The sequence below is a fragment of the Cololabis saira genome, chromosome 8, assembly GCF_033807715.1.
Source record: "Cololabis saira isolate AMF1-May2022 chromosome 8, fColSai1.1, whole genome shotgun sequence".
Taxonomy (NCBI): Eukaryota; Metazoa; Chordata; class Actinopteri; order Beloniformes; family Belonidae; genus Cololabis; species Cololabis saira.
The window spans coordinates 27,033,097-27,049,508 of NC_084594.1; the positions used below are offsets into that span (position 1 = coordinate 27,033,097).

Genomic DNA, 16,412 nt, shown 5'->3' on the forward strand with positions numbered 1-16,412 from the left:
GCATTGGATCAGCAGCACTTCGCTGCTTCTTTCCCTTTTAGTTCCTGTAGTTCCTCTTCATACAAGGCAACTTCACATTTTTTTATATTTTTGTTGAATAAATAATAGCACAACGCAGTAGGTTAATGTGTTATTTGTTCATCTCATGGTGTATTTACCTAACTTTAAACCATTTATATTAACAGTATTTTTATTATTTTCTGATACTGTATGTAAAACCTTTGAAGTGAAAGGGCATACTTCCACAACTCTACCAAAAATGTAGGTCGAATCTGAAGCACACTAGCAAAATCACAAAGGTGTTTTAAAAATAAGTTAAGTGTATGACCTGTCACCTATATTTGAATCCAGAAAAATCTTATTTTCGTATGTTAGCATCAGATCTGAGTGAACAACGGCTTGCTGCACTGATAGTTAAAACTACATAATAAAACTGGGTCGTTATGATGCCAGTTAACGGAGGAAGTAGATACAGATGGCTATTATCTTCCCCATTTATTTTAATGGCATGTAACATCGTGGCATGTTTAACATTAACACTCAGCTGTAAAGCCAGGAAAAACACACATCTTTTTGAGTTTTCAGTTATTTCCTGGGTTGTGATTATAGGAGCAAAGATGAAACTTAAATGACTACAAAAGACTGCACATTAGTGCACTACACATATTTTTACTGGAAGGTGTACAAACACTACACACTTTCCTAAATAAATGACAACGTTTTCTCTTTGGGGATGGTAGATATCCTTGTTCATAAGTGGTTGTTAGTATAATTGGATGTTATTTAAAGACCTGGCAGATGATTATTGGGGCCCTTCTGAGGCAGATATCTGTGTTGACTCACCTACATAAAAACCAGAGCAAATTTATAATCCTCATCTGGAACAAGATGTTTGGTCCTAGAGCCAGCCCTCAAGATTCTCATCAATAACTCAGCTTTTTCTTTAAAAATGAATTCTACAAACTGAGATACAAGATTGTGTAAATGCTGCAATAACAGAGGAGAGGTAAATGACAATAATGGGGGAAAAAAAAAAGGCAATTCAAGTTCAGTTTTTGACTTCAGTGTGTTTTAACTATTATGTTCAAATTTATATTTAGATAGTTTGAAAGTCTGATATAAATGATCTCGTTTCAAAAGTCAGGCTTTGATCTTTTTGATGCTGCAGAGAACCAAGTGGCATGCTCAGCGGTGTCTCTGTTGACAGCTTTCTTTTATAAAATTAACTAGATGAACCGAACCGCACTGAGCAAAATTAATTATATGCAAGTAGCTGGATACATTCTTTTCTCAGCCTTTGGTGTTATAGATCCCTGTCAATATAGACTAGATTTTTGGAGCATAACCAAGAAATGTGACCAATATGTCAAAGAAAGAAGTGTGGCATTGCTGCACTAGACTGACTTTTTTGGCAGCTGTGGGTGCAGGGTGTCGCAGCCTCTCCGAACCCCAGAGGGAGATCTGGCAGTTCTGGCTCCTCATTGTGCTGAGTTCTCAGACAGGATAAAAATCAACAATACTTCTTTATAAACTTTGGAAGAGAAAGTATTTTTTTCTACTTGGCAACAGTTCACCAGGTACTTGGGTATTGTTTATCTCTACTTCCATTAGAGGTTCCTTACATGTCTCAGCTCGACACCACGTTTATTCCTCTGTCCAAACCAAACCAAACTAGATCATGTTAGCCACTAGCCTGGATCTAATTTAGACTAATTGTAACAATTTTGACAGTTTGGGAATTATTAAAAACAGAATTTGTTTGCTTTTAATGAATGTTGGGATCACTATTGCAGATCTTAAGTATACGTTGGAGGTCTTCACAGTGAATCATCTCTTTCCTTTGTCTTCTGCATTTTCCTCTGTCACACCAACCACGGGAATGACCTCTTGGCCATTAACTTTGTCTCCTCCCCGACAGTTCCACCTTGACTCTCCCTCCTCGCTCCATGTCCAGACCATCTTAATCTAGCCTCTTTTACTTCATGTACTAGGTGTCTAACCTTCGATGTAATCATTTTTAACCCTATCCATGCTTGTTAGATTTTTCTGCACCTCTAGACTGACAACAACTATGAAAGTTCATCAAATATGCTAAAAACATTTCTACTGGTGGAGATGTTCAGCTGACTTCCAAGCTTTGCAGATATTTCTCTGATGGGATTATTGAGCTTCTGTAAGAAATGACCTAAATCCACAAAGAGCCCTCCCCTGCCCACAGCACCAAACATGCTTGAGTTTGACATCCCAGGACTGAGTTGTCAATATGAGGCAGATTGTTATAATTTTATTTCTGATTATTGTAAATCAGTGTGGGGTTTGATTAGCCAAGCACAAAGATTAACAGTCAGAGTGAAAATAAATTATTATAATTTATTCATGCAGCACTATGTTTCATTTTCAGCTTTCTCATGTTTTATACAATGCCTCAGTATTTTTCTTTTAATTGCTGCCAATGTTTGCCTTTAGCTGTTTGCACCAGCAGTCAGGAGTGGCCCATGAGCCAAACTGTGCTGGAACTTCACCTGGTAAGCACAACAACATCCATTTGCTTCAACAAACCTCTGAGTCAGATTTGACTGAGTTAATATCTTTTTGTTTTTTGTGTGTTTATGTTTGTTTGTACCTTAGGGTGTTTTGGGAGGTCTCTGCAGTGGGAAATCTGCTCTTGTCCACAGACACTTAACAGGAAGTTACCTGCCACTGGAAAATGCAGAGGGTTGGTTTAACATCTCCTCATCTACAACTCGGTTGTGTGTTTTTCTGTGAGCGTCTTAGTGCAGACATTCAGACTCTGGATTTTTGTAATTTACTTTAATCCAAATTAGGAATGGGCGATATTTTACCGTTCACGATATACCGTCAAAAAAATTCTCCACGGTAAGAATTTGTCATCTCGTGGTAAAAACGATAAATTCCCTTTGATGACGGAAGGAAGGAAGAAATGAGCCAGAAAGAAAGAAAGAAAGAAAGAAAGAAAGAAAGAAAGAAAGAAAGAAAGAAAGAAAGAAAGAAAGAAAGAAAGAAAGAAAGAAAGAAAGAAAGAAAGAAAGAAAGAAAGAAAGAAAGAAAGAAAGAAAGAAAGAAAGAAAGAAAGAAAGAAATAGAAATGAGCCAGAAAGAAAGAAAGAAATAGAAATGAGCTAGAAAGAAAGAAAGAAAGAAAGAAAGAAAGAAAGAAAGAAAGAAAGAAAGAAAGAAAGAAAGAAAGAAATAGAAATGAGCCAGAAAGAAAGAAAGAAAGAAAGAAAGAAAGAAAGAAAGAAAGAAAGAAAGAAAGAAAGAAAGAAAGAAAGAAAGAAAGAAAGAAAGAAAGAAAGAAAGAAAGAAAGAAAGAAAGAAAGAAAGAAAGAAAGAAAGAAAGAAATTAGCCAGAAAGAAAGAAATTAGCCAGAAAGAAAGAGTAGTTTAGTAGCATTTAGTATTCTTTTAGAGCAGTGTTTTGGAGGCTCCAAAGACTGAATGTGGTGATAGATTTATAGTTACAAAGGTGGAGTTGAAATGGTATCGTCATTTTTATCGTTATCGGGATAAATGTCAGAAATTATCGTGATACATTTTTTAGTCCATACCGCCCATCCCTAATCCAAATACTTACTAGTTTTGCCTGTAGGTATTTTGTTGTAACAAATCATAATGTGTGCAAAGACAATTGTCGTGTTTGCCTCTCTTTACTAGGACGCCAGTATATTAAGGATGTTCTGGTGGATGGCCAGAGCCACTTGCTGATAATCAGAGAAGAGACAGAACTTCCAGGGGTTCAGGTAAGATGGAAACTGACCGAAACTTGTGTAACAAGAACAACAGATTATCTTTAGTCTTGGCCTTTTCTTGTGTATTTTCAATTATATTTTTCCTTTAAACTTTAAATTAGTTTGCAAGTTGGGTGGATGCTGTCATCTTGGTCTTCAGTTTGGAAAATGAGGCCAGCTACCAGGAAGTCTATAAAATGTACCACCAGCTTGCTATGCACCGGCCCGTCACCGAGATACCTTTCGTTGTTGTTGGCACTCAGGGTAAGACTCTGACAGTCAGTTTGGGCTTTGCTTTCCAGATGTGAACATGTCTCTTAGTTATGCAATTTCTGCTTTTTGTAGATAAGATCAGTAGCACCAACCCCAGGGTTATAGATGACACCAAGGCCAGACAGCTCTGCTCAGATGTGCGACGGTGCACTTACTATGAAACCTGTGCGACATACGGCCTCAATGTGAACAGAGTCTTCAACGATGGTGGGAAAGTGCTGGAGAGGATGCACAAGTCTGGGAGTTGTGTGTGTCTTTGTCTCTCAGGCTGATATTAAGTTGTTGTTTTTTTTTCTTTGTTTCTTAGCTGCCCAGAAAATCATGGTGGCCAAGAAGCAAGCTGCTTTACTGGCTTCCTGTAGATCACTTCCCAACTCTCCCACTCACTCCGGGGGCTCCACCCCAGTGTCGGGCATCTTTCCAGGACAGGTAAAGCTCAAACAATGTCTCTGTTTCCCACGGACATTCAGTGTGCCGATGTACCACACCTCTGCTTGGTCATCTCACCGTGTCCTCTGTGCTCCGACTCCTGCATCTCTGTAGGCCAGTAATGGTGGACAGAGCAGCGATTACTCCTCGTCACTTCCCTCCACTCCCGTGATCAGCCATAAAGACATTGGCAGAACATCAAAAGGGGAGAAACCGGACAGCGCTGGTCCCGGGTCAGCCCGCAGTGTCCGAAGGCGCACACCCAGATTTGCGGTAAATGCAATGCACCACATCATGAAAGTGTATGCTGTTGCAGAATATCGCTTTTATTTGTTTGTTGTAACACAAACCGTATTTGTACATGAAAAAAGGTATTATGTAGTATAATGTTAAGTTAGTGGTATTATACTGTATGCTTTATACTTTTATGCTAGTACTGTGCAGTTTGCACAGTAGTAACCTCATTTAAGTGGCATTTTTAGGAAACAGTCTTTTTATTACTTTAAACATTGAGGTTTGGCTCTTTTAACTACTGTAAGCTTTTTACTTTTACAAATTCTGTTTAAAATTAACATCATAACTTTTTTCATTAGCCTTTTGTTGATAAAGCTGAGTGCATTTATCTGAAGTTTGAAGATTACTACCTGCGATTATTTATTTTTCATCTCTTAGGGGACACAAATTCTGCTAAGCATTCAGATTAGCATGTGTTTCGCTTCGTCTTTGTGTCCACCTAAAGAATATAATTCTGATGTTCACCACACCTTTTCACTTTTCTTCTGTACCAACTGCAGTGCTAAATATTTGCTTCTAAATGCGGCGCAAGCTTCAAAGTGTGTTGATAATTTTGCCTGAAAGCTGTCTCATGCTGGGCTTGTAGCATATTAGTGGATTTATCAGATCTCTTCTTTTTTGGCTGAAAAGCAGCTGCCTGCTGTGTCTGCTATTGAAGTGATAAGGAGCAAACTGAAATGATAACGCTGCAAGTGAAGAAAAAACTGTAAAAATGAACTGAAGGAAGTTAAGACACCATAAAGATGACGAAAACTACAGAAACACTTGATAGTATCTGTGGGTGTGTAACCATAGGTAATCCTCTTTGCATAAATAATAATTTGATGCAGTGCCAAAACTTTAGAGTCAGCAGAAACTTTACACTCCACACTTGATGAACTATAAATCGTTAACTGAACTTGAATTTGTCCCTTTCTATCCTTCAGGGCCGGAGGGGCAGTGATTCAAACAGAAGGAGTGCCGATTGCAAGGGTGATTATGGCAGTGGACGCTCCATTCCCATCAAACAGGTAGGACTAAGAGTTTTGTTTAATGGAAAAAAAGATGTCATTGCACTAGCAGTCAGTTCATGATGGGTGAAGCCAGATTCATCTCATGGAATGACAAAAGGTTGTAATCTCGCATACGGGCCTGATGAATAGCTGTGGGGCCTTTTGGGCCGCCTGCAATCATTATGCTACTGAAATGTGTGAAATGACTTCACAAAATATTAGCAGTTGATTCTCACTATTCAGTTTCGTTTGTGTCCGTCAGGGCATCTTGCTGAAGCGCAGTGGGAGCTCGCTCAACAAAGAGTGGAAGAAGAAGTATGTCACACTGTCCAACGATGGTATACTGTCCTATCACTCCAGTGTCAATGTGAGTCTCTGTGTTGGAGCAGTGCTGCGAAGCATTATGCTGCTGAAGGCGTGACTGATGTTTGATGGCAGTCGCTGATGTTTGACTTGGCAGGAGTACATGCTGAATGCCCCAGGGAAAGAGATGGATCTGCTGCGAGTGACGGTGAAGGTGCCGGGAAAGCGACCGCCTCGTGCTGTGCCTGCCTGCGGCCCCCCTGCCGGGCTCAACGGGAGGGTTAAAGATGTGCTGGGACCTGAGGGTAAAGACCTCTTTATACAGCAACACGGGCTGCAGGGAATTTTATTTATTTATGACTCCATAAATACACATACAGGTCCTAAACCATTTGATTTATTTAAATAGCAGATGATTTAAAAAAAAAGAGTATTTTCTCACTATACAGACATCATCTTCTCATAATCAATCACCAACGCTAGTATGTGCATACATGAAACTGGAGGTTACTTACGTGACTTAAATCTCGTTCTCTGGTCAACCTTCCTGCAACTGATAGACATGTCTTTATTAAACATGAATAAGGGATTTCACATGTTTTGCTAGAGAGTGTTGAAGCCTTAAGGCATCTATTTATACATTTTATGTTCCACTATCTATGACCTCATAATGATGTCATTAATTCAGATAAAAATCTTTCAATAAAACTTTTTGTACGTATAAGATACCACAAAATGTACATATACAAAATGCTCCATATGTTTGTTTGTTTCTTGTTTTTTTTTCTGTTTTTTCATTTCGTTTTGTTTTTTTACCTGGGAATCACATACTGCAGTACCTGCAAACAACTGACCTATCAGTAAGTCCCGCCCCCCCATGGTTACTGTTGCTAACTCAAACAATCTATTGCTGTTTTACAACGGCAACTCCCTGCATGAAAAACCTTTTCCAAAGACGTTTTAGACACATTTTTTTGACACAAAAGGGAGGGATCAAGGAGCATTCGAATGGGACTTAAATGTGTATTAATTATGGGATATGTTGGTGATAAGGTTCAGCTGGGGCTGCGTTTGCAGATTACAGTGGAAGAAGCAGCCTCATTTAATGATAATCACAACTGTAGTCGCGGTTAACATTATCTAATTGTAATGTGAGCCAGCTAATTATCTGACATTATCTCTGTATTGTTTGGATTCAGGAAATGTAATAAAATTGGCTCCTCTTGCACTACCTCCAATTGGTATTACTCAACAGGCCATTGGCTCATCTGTATTTTGGGGCAGGGTGTTATTGATCAACTGACAAACCACTTTCATGTGCGTTGGTGGGAGGTGATCTTATTCTTCATGGGAGTTCTGTCCTGAGATCCTTGTGTTTTAGATGCATTACTAATATATGTATTTTTGTTCTGCTTTCACTTGTTTGGCTCCTGTCATCTCTGAAGTCCCAGTGAACACCAGCAGCCTCCTGCACGTGGAGGAGATGGAGGGGCTGGGAGGCCCACTGTTTCTGAGGAGTAACATAGGTGTGCAGCGGTGTCCTTCCACACTATCTAACCACGCTCAAGGTGTCGGTGAGTAGCCTGAAGGACTCTAGCTCATATTAAAACAATACTTTGCACTGGTTTGGCATGATTTCGTCATGTTTTATCTGCTCTTGTTGTTAGACTCTGCAGTTGAGGGAGTCTCCAGCTCTTCTTCTACCAAAGATGTCGGCTCTGCCTCCCCGCTGACGGACAGGAAGAAGCATCGCAGAAAGAAGAGCATGAATCAGAAAGGAGATTCAACCATGGGCCAAGCAGACGGTACAGAAAATGTTAAAACTTCAAATGTGTTTACAATGCAAAAAAAATGTAAATACGTTCAATGTGAATACAGCATTTATCAATGCCTCCCTTTCTCGTTGCCTTTTTGTCTCCATTTTCTATCTTTCATGCAGCAAAGCGCAAAATGTGGAAACTCAAAAGTTTTGGTAGCTTACGGAACGTAAGCAAGACAGGTAACGTCCAACAGTAACACAACCTCTATTTTAACATCACATCTTACCATCTCTTAGCCGATGCAGGCAAAATTGTCTCTTAGTGTTTTTGCCACTATACATCCAAACCTCTTCTTGTTATGGAGCTGAATTAATTATTTAATTAATTAATTTGTTTGTTTTAAGCTCTGTTCAATTGCTTTTATTGCAGACATGCATATTCAGTGGTTTGGTCATGACTGAACAGTTCATTAAAGCATTTCTTATGTCAAACTGTGGATACATGTGAATTATTTTTATGATGAGAATTGTTTAAAAACATATTCTCATTCTAAGTGCAGAAGTTAAACTACTGCTCAAGTTTGTGCATCTGCTATAGCAGTTTATGAGGCCAGAATAATACCTGCTGAGTTGTGCTGATGTCCGTCTCTGTCAGATGAGGACAACTTTGACTTCCTCGTCGTGTCGAGTACTGGCCAGACGTGGCACTTTGAAGCCCAGAGCGTGGAGGAGAGGGACTCCTGGGTCCAAGCCATCGAGAGCCAGATTCTGGCCAGCCTGCAGCTGTGTGAGAGCAGCAAAAACAAGGCAAGAATCAGGAAAAGGCGTTCAAGTCATTCATTCCGATCTAATGTACAGTCAAGGATTCATAGCTGTCATAAGAGTCAAAACAGAACATGCCTTTTATTTTTGTAAAGATTTTTCTTAATTTTCCAGTATAATTCACTGTGGTGACCCCTAAAAAGAATCTGTGGGGGTTTTTATGACTGCATCAAGTGGTGTGGGGGAAAAGAGAAGAAAATACCAAAATGCAGGGGCAAACTTAATGGAGAGCACCAAAGGTGCTGCAGGACAGGTACTGTAGCTCCAGGAGAACAAAATTCACAAAACTGAAATCCAAAATCAAGCTCAAACTAAAACACCAAGGCTTAAATGAAAATGACTGTAAATTACTGATGAGTGCTGATATCAGGTTCTAAGCAAACATTTTGGAAAGCAAAACTCAAAGGGATAATATAAAACTTTTTCAAAATAAAACGGGACATAAAGTTGAACACAATAAAAACCAGAGGCCAGATAGTAGCCACCTACTGCTGTTATGCAAGATGTGACAACTAGACATAAGAAGTAATACAAGACTATTTTCTGGTTCATTCATTATAATCATTTGCTCTGTGTTTCTCTCAGGATCGCAAGAACAGCCAAAGTGAAGCCGTGGCACTGCAGGCCATCCGCAATGCAAAAGGCAACAACTTCTGTGTTGACTGCGATGCCCCGAGTGAGTGACAAAAATCTCATAGCTTCACCTCTTTTTGTGCCTAAAGCCCCTCTGTGAATCAATATCACAGGAAAGCTCATGTGGCCACTGGCGTAAACACGCAACAAAGTGGACCTCTTGTAGGACAAATATGCCTCCGTGTGGTCCGGGGTGGTATTTGCTACATACAATGGCTTTAATGGTCCTAATGCTTCTCATCTCCTTCCAGTTTTAGTACGAAATGCTACATCCAAGTGTGCATATGCTGTCCTGCCATTAAATGAACCCTTAAAGGGGACCTATTATGGCATCTAATACCTATTTTAAACAGGCCTTGAATGTCTTAAAAACAAGCTTTTGATTTTTTTTGCTAAATAAATTATAAATTCAGCCTCTAAACCATGTCTTTATCATCCCATTCTCTAACCTCATTCTCTATGAGGGATTCTGAGTGGGCGGGGCTATGATAATGAGGCACTGTGCTGATTGGCTGCCTGAATAACGGATACACCGATACGAAAAAATGGCGTAAGCTCCGGCCGGTGGAGTTAGCTGTGGGCGTGGTTTCACGCATCGGAGGCCAACCTATGTAAATAGCAGAATCTGAACGGCTCGTAGATCCACATCACACTGGACGGCTCATCCGGGCAGCTGTACAGACACTGCAGAAATTTGGTTGCTTTCCTCCTTCTGTGAGTTGGAAGGCTGAGGGGAGACCACTTTATATGTGTTAAAGCAAGATTCATAATAGATCCCCTTTAAGTTCACCATTCATTTTTAGATTTTTTTTTCATTTTTCTTTCTGCAAGCTGCGCTACAGCGAAGAGATGATAATTTGCAGAGCTCTGAGCATACTTATGCTGGAGCAAATGTGTCCATGCTCTGTGGCAAATGGGTTTGACCTTGTCTGCTCTGTTTGTCTGAAGGGAGCTTTAATCATATTAGGCTCATCAAAGGCTGGTACTCGTGAAATATACACAGAATTTAAACACATTTCAAATGAATGCCAAGGCCAGCACCCTTTTTCACACATTTATACAGTGTGACATTTAGCACTTTGTCCTTTGTCTTTTTTTCCCCCCATACTCCACCTCAACACTTAATTTCTTAAAACTCGCAGGGCTGATTTTTTTTTCTTAATCTTATTGAGGAATAGTAGCCTGATGTAGATACAGTGGGTCAAAAAAGAATTTGGTCAGCCACCAATTGTGCGAGTTCTCCCACTTAAGAAGATGAGAGAAGCCTGTAATTTTCATCATAGGTACACTTAAACTATGAGAGACAGAATGGGGGGGAAACAATCCAGGAAATCACATTGTAGGATTTTTACTGAATTCATTGGTAAATTCCTGGGTAAAATAAGTATTTGGTCACCTACAAACAAGCAAGATAGCTGGCTTTCACAGACCTGTAACTTCTTCTTTAAGAGGCTCCTCTGTCCTCCACTCATTACCTGTATTAATGGCACCTGTTTTAACTATTTATCAGTATAAAAGACACTTGTCCATAACCTTAAACAGTCACACTCCAAATTCCACTATGGCCAAGACCAAAGAGCTGTCAAAGGACGTGAGAAAAATTGTAGACCTGCACCAGGCTGGGAAGACTGAATCTGCAATAGGTAAGCAGCTTGGTGTGAAGAAATCAACTGTGGGAGCAATTATTAGAAAAGGGAAGACATACAAGACCACTGATAATCTCCCTCCATCTGGGGCTCCACGCAAGATCTCACCCCGTGTGGTAAAAATAATCACAAGAACGGTGAGTAAAGATCCCAGAACCACACGGGGGACCTAGTGAATGACCTGCAGAGAGCTGGGACCAAAGTAACAAAGGAACCATCAGTAACACACTACGGCGCCAGGGACTCAGATCCTGCAGGGACAGATGTGTCTCCCTGATTAAGCCAGTACGTGTCCAGGCCCGTCTGAAGTTTGCTAGAGAGCATTTGGATGATGCAGAAGAGGATTGGGAGAATGTTATATGGTCAGATGAAACCAAAATATAACTTTTTGGTGTAGACACAACTTTTCCTGTTTGGAGGAGAAAGAAAGCTGAGTTGCATCCAAAGAACACCAAACCTACTGTGAAGCACGGGGGTGGAAACATCATGCTTTGGGGATGTTTTTCTGCAAAGGGACCAAGACGGCTGATCTGTGTCTGGGAAAGAATGAATGCGGCCATGTATCGTGAAATTTTGAGTGAAAACCTCCTTCCATCAGCAGGGCATTGAAGATGAAACGTGGCTGGGTCTTTCATCATGACAATGATACCAAACACATCGCCTGGGCAACAAAGGAGTGGCTTCATAAGAAACATTTCAAGGTCCTGGAGTGGCCTAGCCAGTCTCCAGATCTCAACCCCATAGAAAATCTTTGGAGGGAGTTGAAAGTCTGTGTTGCCCAGCGACAGCCCCAAAACATCACTGCTCTAGAGGAGATCTGCACGGAGGAACGGGCCAAAATACCAGCAACAGTGTGTGAAAACCTTGTGAAGACTTACAGAAAACGTTTGACCTCTCTCAAAGTATTGAGATGAACTTTTGTTATTGACCAAATACTTATTTTCACTATACTGGATTTTTTTTTTCATTTTGTCTCTGTATCTTTTTAAGTGGGAGAACTTGCACAATTGGTAGCTGACTAAATACTTTTTTGCCCCACTGTAAGACCCCATATAGAAAGATGTATATTTGCAAGTGGTACGTCTAGATTTCTAGGCATCAGAAATGGACTAACAGATTAACATAAAAATAGCTCTGATTAGCAACTGTCACAATAACTGTTGCTCGTTGTTATTCATCCAAATTGTATAAGCTTGCAGTGATGGAACCAATCTGGACAAGTTAAATGGAAAGGCAGGCATGTGACTGCACCACGAACCTTAGAAACAATCTGTGTTTCCTGAGTTTTTGCAATCTTTCAACGTTTTTTTGTGAAAACGTATCCTTTAGTTCTACATTGTAATTGTGATCTAGTATTAAGGCCAGTGGCTGAAGCATTCTGCCTTGTTCAGATCAGAATAATTGCATAATTACTTAAACTCAAGCCTTAATCCAGTCTCTGGAATAAAGTACTGTATTTACTTTACTAAGGAAAATATCTGATAGGAAAATCTTAAGGACAAACTAAGTGAGTCTGAGAATATTAAAGAATACTGTAATTAAAATCTCCAATGATTTTGTATATCTTATGAGACATGACATGACCAAACTGGTTTAATGGAATGCAGCAGATTCAGACGGAGAGTTTAACTTTCTGTGTTTATCCTCGTCGTCCCAGATCCAACGTGGGCCAGTCTGAACCTGGGCGCTCTCATCTGCATCGAGTGTTCTGGGATTCACAGAAACCTGGGGACCCACCTGTCTCGGGTTCGCTCTCTGGCTCTTGATGATCTGCCTCGAGAGCTCACCCTGGTTCTCAGTGCCATCGGCAACCACCTGGTCAACAGTCTATGGGAGGCTTGCACAGTAGGCCACCGAAAACCAACACCTGATGCAACGCGGTAATTTCCTTAGGAAGCCCAATACCATCGTTTAAGCTATACACTTAGTACATGTGTGTTAATAGTTAAAAAGATTTGTGAACAATAAAAAGAGATGAAGTTGCAGCTGCATTTCCCTGATTATATGGGTGTTTGTTGTTTTTCTTGTCTAGAGAGGAGCGTGAATCGTGGATCAGAGCCAAGTATGAGCAGAAACTGTTTGTGGCGCCGTTGCCTCCGCCCACGCCCAGCGAGGGCCCAGACATCACTCTATCTGGTCGTCTTCTGTTGGCAGTGATGGAGCGCAATCTGCCCAAGCTGCTGCTCCTCTTGGCCCACTGCACGAAGGAGGACATCAACGCCCCTCTCAGCCTGTCGGCGCCCACCAGGTCGCTGCTAGCGCTGCGGCTGCCGGGCTCTGCCCTGCACGCTGCCTGTCAGCAAGCTGATGTGGTGATGACGCAGCTGCTTGTCTGGGTGTGTTTCACTTTCTCCAGGTCTTATTTAGAATATCTATGAAACATTCACTTGTGATTTAACAAATAAAAAACAAAAACATCTGTAAAACTTAGAAAGAGACATGCATTCCAGTTAAATCAAAAAAAAAGGAAAGAAAAGATGCAAAAAGGACAGAATGTCGCCCTTTGAGAAATTCACTCAGTAAAGAATAAAGAAAGTTAAAATAAATGGTTCAGCAGAGCAGTGCAGGTTAGCTGTATTTGAAAGGCAGTAAAGCTTAACTAAATCATATCTTAATATAAGGCTAGTTTACCTAAATTCCATGAATGATGAATATTCTTTAAAGTGAGAAATGTCCAATAATTACACAGTGTAATCCGGTTTGTTATGCTCTGTGTTCAGTATGGCGGTGACGTCCGACACCGGGACGCTCAGGGGCAGACGGCGTTGGCTCTGGCTCAAAGTGCCGGTAGTCAGGAGTGCGTCGACATTCTGCTGCAGCACGGATGCCCGATTGAACCGGCAGCCTCTGCTGCCACGGCAGTGGGCTTCGCATCGGCCGGAGCGCCCAGCTTCCCTGTTGCTATGACGCCGAACCTCACAGTTGCCACAACAATCAAGATCTCACACAAAAGTGGCAGCACTAACTTGAGTTACAGCACTTCCAGAAGAGCATTATCATAATCACTGTGTCGTGTGTGTGTGTGTGTGTGTGTGTGTGTGTGTGTGTGTGTGTGTGTGTGTGTGTGTGTGTGTGTGTGTGTGTGTGTGTGTGTGTGTGTGTGTGTGTGTGTGTGTGTGTGTGTGTGTGTGTGTGTGTGTGTGTGTGTGTGTGAGCTTGTTGCTTTGCCCTCATGGTGTCCTTTACATCTACACAGGCCAGTGCAAGTGATGGACAAGTTGACAGATGTTGCACCTCTGGAGCTGTATGAGGGGTTCAGAGGTGTGTGTTTCAGGGATGAAAGCCGCTGATCACACAATACGAGAATGATTTTACCAAACTAAATAACAGAAATATTCCTGCCTACATACACCTGTGCATTAGTATTTAAGAGGAATGTACTGAACTGTTTATCAGATTCAGATCACGTCATGCAGTAAATACTCGACTTCGTTCTCCATTCGGTTCATAATGGAGACCTGCTTGCAGCCTCAAACAGCTTATCTGAGCAGCTAAAGCCCAGACGTAAAGAACTGCAATAAGTTTTACTATTTCATAGTGGGATGTATTGATTTCTTAACATCAAACATGGCAGTAGGTATTAATTTTGACAATGAATGTGAGTCTTAAATTCACCTGAGCTGGTCATTCAGTGCAGAAATTGTGTTATCTGTAAGTTGATGTGAAAACATTAGTGACTGGAAAGGGGAATGTTGTTTTAAAGATAAAATAACTGTATAGAAATGCTAAAATAAAAAAAAAAATAATGTAAAAGTGCTTCACTCTCCAGGTTGTGGATGTATGATTTGTACAGTTGGTTCTGTGTATAAAACTCAGAGGGTCACCCATTGCTGTTCAGAGATTTACTGTACAAAGTTTTGCTTCTGTTTTTAATTGTAACCACCTGGTTAACTGGGATTTTTATGTTATGTTTACTAGTGCTTTTGACATTAATCATGTACAGGATGTGTGTACTATGATGCCAGCATACAGACACATGAACAAGGACATACAATCTCATTCAGTTGTAAGGTTTTACATTTAGGGACATATAAGAATAAATTATATGGTCCCGAGGTCTTAAAATGAGTTAAATACAAACTCAGATGACCAACAGCACATGACATGTTGCACTGTCATTACAGAAGCAACAGTTAGCGGTAAATGATAGTAGTTAAGATATTATTAGTCTCTCATATTGTTGTGGAGGAATTTCGGGAAACTATTATTTACCTTGTTGCTTTAGTTCATCGAGATTTGAGAGAACATGTTGAAGCACAGCTCTTTTCAGTTCCCATCAGACTGGCATTTGGCTGTATTTTAGTAAATAGAAGTTCATGGTCGACTCAGTGACTCAAGGAGCAAAACAAGCCCAAACCATTACACTCCCACCACCATGCTTGTTATCTGGTGCCGGATGTTTGTGTCGTTCTTGTTGTTTTTTTTAAACAGACAATAAATGGTTTGGGACTGTCTCTCTAACCCTCCCCAGAGTGATGTACAGAGTCGTGTTGCTGATATCATTACAGATGATTTACCTTTTTAGCATTGTGTTGACACACAGCTGACGGCTCCAGACCATCAAGCTGTCAATACTTCTGCTGATTATCACTTAATCAAGTGAATTTTATTAGCGGCTCCTGGTTTGCTTCTTAATTCTTTTGAAAGCAGCAAGGATGTGCAGTATTTTATACAAGTTTTGTTTTTTTTTGCACTGTGTGATATGTCATGTTGTTGCTCATCTACTACCAAGTGAAGTGTTGGTAAAAACCAGATGATTTAAAATGTAAGACCATATAAGACTTTTATATTGAAAGAGAGTGTATTTCCTTTTTCGTCCGGACTGCAGCTCATTGTCAAAGTGTAATTCTAGAAATGTAAATGAACAAGTGACTTGCTTTTGACTGAATGTAGAGAAAAAAACAAAGGTTCACTATTTCACTATAAATACTAGCGTCACTAGTTTTTTCCAGATTATACAGTTTACAACTTATATTACTCCTGATTTGACTAATAGAAATTAAAAGTATGTTTTAACTGTTTATCTGTTCTTCAAAAGACTTGGTATTTCCATATCGTTAAGAAAACAGACATGCAGAAGAGTGTTCCCAGAATTTACATTTTTAAAAAGGGCATATGTAATGTTTTTTTTTGTTTTTGTTTTGTTGACCTGAAGCTGTCTCTGTGACGTATCCATCTCTTGCCATTTTTTTAAACTCATGCAATGAATCATTGAGCATTTGTTATAAATACACTGCGGTTACTGCCAATGCTGTGGTGGTTTGTTTTTGTTTTGTTTTGTTCAGGCTGTGTGTGAGCGTCTCTTTGTTCAGATTTGATTGGCTTATTTTGGCCCCTAAATGTCCTGCTTGGACCCGCATCTTCAATAGACAGGACTCATAATTTCATATTCAAATCAAAATTTAAATATAAGATGGTCTGTAAGTAGCTGGTCCTTATTAAAAGCTTTTGGCAGTGACCTATTTCTTTGTGGGTCAAAGTACCGGTAATAGACTTATTTATAAACCTTATT

At 40.2% G+C, this 16,412-nt stretch overlaps 1 protein-coding gene across 1 annotated transcript in view; it reads left to right on the forward strand.

The window, feature by feature from the left end:
* LOC133448714 (arf-GAP with GTPase, ANK repeat and PH domain-containing protein 1-like) overlaps positions 1–15,658 on the forward strand; it is a 30,045-nt gene extending 14,387 nt beyond the window's left edge. The window contains exons 2-19 of the mRNA XM_061727497.1: positions 2,467–2,525; positions 2,629–2,716; positions 3,676–3,761; positions 3,872–4,013; positions 4,095–4,229; positions 4,330–4,451; positions 4,566–4,724; positions 5,672–5,755; positions 6,000–6,104; positions 6,198–6,345; positions 7,486–7,614; positions 7,708–7,845; positions 7,980–8,039; positions 8,455–8,606; positions 9,207–9,297; positions 12,558–12,780; positions 12,933–13,236; positions 13,621–15,658. Coding sequence (XP_061583481.1) covers positions 2,467–2,525; positions 2,629–2,716; positions 3,676–3,761; positions 3,872–4,013; positions 4,095–4,229; positions 4,330–4,451; positions 4,566–4,724; positions 5,672–5,755; positions 6,000–6,104; positions 6,198–6,345; positions 7,486–7,614; positions 7,708–7,845; positions 7,980–8,039; positions 8,455–8,606; positions 9,207–9,297; positions 12,558–12,780; positions 12,933–13,236; positions 13,621–13,902 — 2,507 coding nt within the window. The 3' untranslated portion in view covers positions 13,903–15,658. The remainder of the gene's footprint in view (positions 1–2,466; positions 2,526–2,628; positions 2,717–3,675; positions 3,762–3,871; positions 4,014–4,094; positions 4,230–4,329; positions 4,452–4,565; positions 4,725–5,671; positions 5,756–5,999; positions 6,105–6,197; positions 6,346–7,485; positions 7,615–7,707; positions 7,846–7,979; positions 8,040–8,454; positions 8,607–9,206; positions 9,298–12,557; positions 12,781–12,932; positions 13,237–13,620) is intronic.
* The last annotated feature ends 754 nt before the right edge of the window (positions 15,659–16,412 follow it).